The sequence below is a fragment of the Chiloscyllium plagiosum genome, chromosome 12 (genome assembly GCF_004010195.1).
Source record: "Chiloscyllium plagiosum isolate BGI_BamShark_2017 chromosome 12, ASM401019v2, whole genome shotgun sequence".
Classification (NCBI taxonomy): domain Eukaryota; kingdom Metazoa; phylum Chordata; class Chondrichthyes; order Orectolobiformes; family Hemiscylliidae; genus Chiloscyllium; species Chiloscyllium plagiosum.
Genome location: NC_057721.1, coordinates 21,945,936 through 21,951,935, shown reverse-complemented (window position 1 = coordinate 21,951,935; position 6,000 = coordinate 21,945,936). Strand labels below are relative to the sequence as shown.

Genomic DNA, 6,000 nt, shown 5'->3' with positions numbered 1-6,000 from the left:
CACTAAAATCCATGTTGACAATATCCACTGCATCATCGATCCTCTTGTCACTTCCTCAAAAAATTCTGTCAAATGCATAAGGCATGATCTTTCTTAACAAAGCCGTGCTGACAATCCCCAACTAGTTCATGCCTTTCTAAGTGACAGTTTATCCATTTTCTCAGGATTGATTCTAACGATTTGCCCACCACCAAAGTAAGACTAACTGGTCTATTACTGTTTGGCATTTCCTTTGGACTTTGTTTAACCAACAGAACTCATTTGATTGGAAATTAATCCTGAAAGCAACTGCTATTCCCTTCCAGACCACCTTCAACATGTGGGGAGTAATCCACCCCGATTACTCTACTTGCATGAATTCAAATGAGGGGCATGGATAGAATAGACAAATTCTTTTCCCTGGGGTTGAGGAGTCCAAAACTGGGGGCATAGGTTTAGGATGAGAGGGGAAAGATATAAAGGAGACGTAATGGGCAACATTTTCACACAGAGGGTGGTACGTGTATGGAATGAGCTGCCTGAGGAAGTGGTGGAGGCTGGTACGGTTGCAACATTTGAAAGGCATTTGGATTGGTATGTGAATGGGAAGAGTTTGGAGGGATATGGGCTGGGTGCTGGCAGGTGGGACTAGATTGGGTTGGGATATCTGGTCGGTATGGATGGGTTGGACCGAAGGGTCTGTCTCCATGCTGTATATCTCTATGACTGTATGACGTGTACCGAGGCACAGTGAAAAGCTTTGTTTTGCGAGCAATACAGGCAGATCGCATAGTTAAATAGCATAGCTAAGAAAATAATAGGCAAACAGTGGCAAAAACTAAAACACAAGTACAGGCGAATGCTAAGAGTTTGTGAGTCCATTCAGTATTCTAACAACAGTAGAGTAGAAACTGTTTCGAAACCAGCTGGTGCGTGTGTTCAGGCTTCTGTACCATCTCCCTGATGGTAGAAATTACAGAAAAAATTGCCAGGGTGAGATGGATTTTTGAGAATGCTGGCAGCCTTTCCTTGACAGCGGGCCTGGTAGATGGATTCTACAGATGGGAGGTTGGCCATTGTGATTGTCCGCACCAAGTTCACCGCTCTCTGTAACCATCTCCGATCTTGAATGGTATAGATGCAACACCAGGTAGTGATACATCCAGACAAAATGCTCTCGATGGTGCACCGATAAAAGTTGGCAAGGGTATTTGCTGTCATGCCAAATTTTCTCAGCTGCCTGAGGAAGCAGAGACATTGTTGGACCTTTGTAACCAGTGCATCCACATGAAGAGTCCAAGAAAGCTTATTGTTGATGACAACTCCCAGGAGTTTGACATTCTCCACTCGTTCCACCTTTGTGCTGTTAATGTGTAGGGGGGCATGAGTAACATCCTGCCGAAAATCAATAATGAGTTCCTTGGTTTTGCCGGCACTGAGAGCTACTTATTCAGTTTAAAGCTTATGGTGCAGAATAGAGGGTAGGCTAAACAATAGCAGACGGAGAATTGGGATGAGGAGGGCCATTTAGAGGATGGCAACTAGTGGCGTGCCACAAGGATCCATGCTGGGTCCACAGTTATTGACAATACATTCTAATGACAGTAATGATGAAAGTGAATGTCCTCCAATTGAGTCTGTGAATGACACACCAGACAACTAGTGAGACAAAGAGTCTGCAGAATGATATATTATGAGGTTAAGCAAATGGGTAAAACCTTGGTAGGTTGAATATCATCTTTCCAGACAGCATAGATGTAACATCATTTTATACTTTTTAAAGCTGAATTAAATAGATTCTTAAACATAAGGGGGTCAAAATATACAGGAGTAGTCAGGAAAGTAGAGGTCATGATCAGACAGCCATGTTCTTGTTAAATAGTAGAGCAGACTCTGGGGGCCAAATGGCCTCCTCTTGCTCTTAATTTTGTATGTTTGATTACTTTGTTGTCTCAGATTGCTTTGCAGCCACTCAGTGACATCCTGGATCCCAGAATCATATCTTTGGCTGCAGAAGCGATTGCTGTTCCCCTACGTATAGAATCCCCGTCTGTATTGCTTTCCAAATCTTCCTATTTCAACATAAACCTGTAAAGCTGTGCCAAGTGTGATAACATTGGCTATAACTGTATCTCATTGGAGAGGCATCAGAAAAATGTGAAATCAGCAACTTAAGTGTCAGAGACATTCTGTTTTGAGAGTTGGAAGGCAATTGGAGTGCTTGTGAAAATAGTGATCTTGAATCACTTTTGTTGCAAAATATAGCTGAGGTACAATATGGGATCGATAACCTACCACCCAGCACACTGTGGTCCTCGCATGCGCACCTTTCATACCCTTGCCCCTCTTTCGGATCGAAGCTCACGGTTGCCGGCCTCCGCGTGCGCACTAAGTTTCCCCTCCGCGGCTCTTGCCGGTGTCCGCATGCACACGAAGCTTCCCTGCACGACGGTTGCCGGTGTCCGCATGCGCACAGTGCGCCTTCCCCATTGCAGGATGCAGACGGTTGCTGGCCTCCGCATGCGCATGGAGCGCCTTCCCCTTGCCTGAGAGCAGACGGTTGCCGGGCGCCACTGGCAGATCTATTCCCAGCAGACAGTGCGGCGATGTTGTGCAGCCGCCGCCATGTTGACTGAGGCGCGTGTGAAGCAGCTTTGGAGGTGAGAGCCGGGACGGGACGAGACGAGACGAACCGAATCGCGCCGCAGGAACCCGGTTAGGGCCGCAGCCGGAGCTTGGACCTCTGACAGAGCAGAGTGAGCACGGTGACCCTTCCCCCCCTTCCCTCCCCCGGCACCGGCAGCATGGAAGCCGTCAACGCCTTTAACGATGAGGTGAGTGCGAGCAGGAGCCGCTCGGCTGGCCTTTATCTCTCGTCTCCTCCCCGCCGCTGGATGGGAGCAGGGAAAATGTCAGCCGAAACCGAGCTTTATTCTCCTTCTCCCCTACTCTTCCCCCCTCCCCTTCCTCTCTCAGTAGGCCGTCACATTATTGTCTGAGTGGAGGAGCTGGGTGGGAATAGGCCCGGTGTTGGTGAACAATCAGAAGATGGAGGCGGCGGGCTGAGCGCGGTGCGCCATGGCGGCGGGCCCGCTCTGCGGCGGATACGTTTATTTCGATTGAAGCAGCCATATCACCCTCAAGGGCGGCAGCCCGGCCTCTTATTTTGGGCTGGGGAGCGGGGCGAGGCAGGAGTGTCGGCCAGACATTCAATCCTGTCCCCATCTCTCTCTCTCTCTGTGTCTCTTCCTCCGCTTTGCGGTGCGGCATTGCAGCCGATCGCTGTTGCCAGGTCAAGCAGGGCGACAGGCGGTTGGTTGCTATTGTGTTGTCCTATTTGTGTGTGTGTGTGTGTGTGTTTTAGCGAAAGGTGGAGTCCTGTCAGGCCCGAGAACTGAGTGAGGACAATGTCTCCCTCCGCTCCCTCGACCTGGGCTCAGTTCGCGGTTCGAGGAAGCTGGATCGCGGCCTACACAGCGCCGCGCCAAACCATTCCGTCGACCCTTTTTGGCACCCTTCAGTTTTTCTCAAAAAGTTAGCTTATTTTTATAATTGGTTTGGACTTTCTACCATTCGTGTCGTTTGTTACTTCAAACGCGACATCGTTTGAAGTCTGATTTACTGCAGTAACGCATTTTGATCTCTCATGGTCATCAGTCGATAGTATTTACCAGGATTGAACAAAACACCTCAACCAGTACTTGTCAATTTTTGAATTTTAGCTTATTGTGTAATTTTTCGATGTTCATGGAAGACAGGCTATTTAGTTTTAAATAGCATGTATAAGTTGACGATAAGTCCGCTTCTTTAGCACCTCTTTCTTTGGTTTGGAAAACACAATTATCGAGATTTCTTTTGTTTGCAGTGTCTCAAATTATTAGGTGATATGGGGGGGGGGGGGGTTTCTATTATTTCTCAGTGGCTTGATCATTTGGTCAGAAGCTGGTGTTATAAAATGGAGGGACTAATACATTAAATCAGTCCTTGTTTTCCAAATGTATTAGAAGACTTTTATTTTACCGTTAAAATCATTAAAACAAAGTTTACTTGTGTTTGTTTCAATATGCCATATTTCAGATCTGACATTTGTCCCCATTCCAAAACAATAATTTGACTGTGAGCATGAAAGCAATACACAGATAGAATTTGTAGGATATCCAGTACTGCTAAATACTGATTTCTTTTTTAGCTGCACCCCCTACTATGTTTGGATTAAAGGAGCAGTGATCATCATTGGTATTTGCTTCTGGTATGTCCTGGATGCAAATTAATATAAGCAGGAGATGGAGATTAAATATTAGGCAGAAAGGTGTAGATTGTGGAAGTGGCAAATAAATACTAAGAATGAGTAGAGTTGAGAAATCACAAGATTTGAGTTATTATTGTCACATACCTAGGTACAGCGAAATGTTTTGATTTGTGTGCAGTACAGGCAGGTCACACCATACAAATGCTTTTAGGGTAATAGAATAGAGCAAAGAATACAATGTTATGGTTGCAGAGAAGGTGCACATTAAATTTAAAATTTGAGGTCCATTCAGAAGTCTAATAACAGGGAAGCAGCCGTTCTTGAATCTGTTTTTACCTGTATGTAAACTATTATATCTTATGCCGGAAGGAAGAGAGTGGAAGTGAATATAACCGGGTTAGGAGTGGTCTTTGATTAAGTTGGCTGACTTCATGAAGCAACGAGAAGTGTAGATGGAATCAACAGGTGGAAGGTTGGTTTGTGGATGGATGAGGCTGCATTCACAATTCTATTTTTTTTAATGGGTCTGGGCAAAGCAGTTGCCATACCAAGCTGTGGTGCATCTGGATGGAACTCTTTCTATTGTGCATCTACAAAAATTGGTAAGAGTCTTTAATAGATATGCTGAATTTCCTTAGCCTCCTGAGGAAGTAGAGGCATTGTTGTGTTTTCTTGACTGTTACATTGACGTGGGTGGACCAGGAGTGATTGGTGATCATCACTCCTAGGAACTTGGCACTCCTGACCACCTCCATCTCAGCACCATTGATGTAGACACTCCATCTTCCTGAAGTCAATGACCAGCTCTTTTGTTTTGCTGATGTTGAGGGAGAGGTTATCTTTGCACCATATCACCAAGAACTCTCGCTTACAAATGTGGTGTTGTCAGCAAACTGAGTTAGGATGAAATTTGGCGACAGCCGTGTATATATGGAATATAATAAGGAGCTGAGTATGCAGCCTTGCAGGGCATTAGCTTTGCGGATTATTATGGAGGAAATGTTGCCTATTCTTACTGTTTACCTTCTGTGGGCCAAGCAGTCAATGATTCAGTTGCAGAGGGCAGAGCAGAGACCTAGATCTTGAAGTTTGGAAAGAAGTTTGGTTGGAATTATATTTTAGGTGGAACTGTTGTCAGTAAGTAGGGAGTCTGACTTTGGTATTCTTGTTATCCAGATGTTCCAGGAATGAGTGGAAGGAGAGAGTGGAAGAAAGTTTGATGGGAACCTAAGGTGAATGTGGATAGGCAGGCTGAAAGCTTCAGGATAGGAATGGAGAGAGTTGGTGTTGAGGTACAGCTGGATATACTCATTTGACTTAAAACTGAGTGTTTTCACATGTTACTGGTGGTATCATGTGCAATAGAATTCAAGGATGGAACCTTGCAGGATGCCAGAGGTAAAAATGCTGGATTGAGAAGAGAAGCCTTGAAGATTTCTAAGTGTGAATACTGGAGAACTTCTGAAAGGAAACATCGTGCAAATAATCTTATAAAGGTTATTGAGATCCCAATAGAGATCTCTAATGATTAGAGAAAATAAAAATCCACGTTCATTATTCAAAGAATAAATCCACAAGGTTACATATTTTTCAGTAAACTTTATATTCAATGCATTAATAAAGTAAATGTTATAACTTAACACTCTAGTTAAAGAGGAAAAGGCCACTTGCTCCCTTGAGCTAACCCTGTCATTCAATAAGAACATATTTGATTCTTCCACATTACTGCCTGCTGTGAAAACCTTTCATTGTCTTGCTTACCAATAACTTAT

General features: G+C 44.6%; 1 protein-coding gene across 3 annotated transcripts in view; it reads left to right on the top strand.

Moving 5' to 3' along the window:
- The first annotated feature begins 2,479 nt into the window (after nucleotides 1-2,479).
- scaf4a (SR-related CTD-associated factor 4a) overlaps nucleotides 2,480-6,000 on the top strand; it is an 87,510-nt gene continuing 83,989 nt past the window's right edge. For 2 of the 3 annotated variants that reach the window (XM_043700717.1, XM_043700716.1), the window contains exon 1: nucleotides 2,481-2,813. In XM_043700717.1, the coding sequence (XP_043556652.1) occupies nucleotides 2,784-2,813 (30 nt within the window). In that variant the 5' untranslated portion in view covers nucleotides 2,481-2,783. Of the gene's footprint in view, nucleotides 2,814-6,000 lie in introns of all 3 variants that reach the window. The other variant, XM_043700719.1, reaches the window with a different exon arrangement.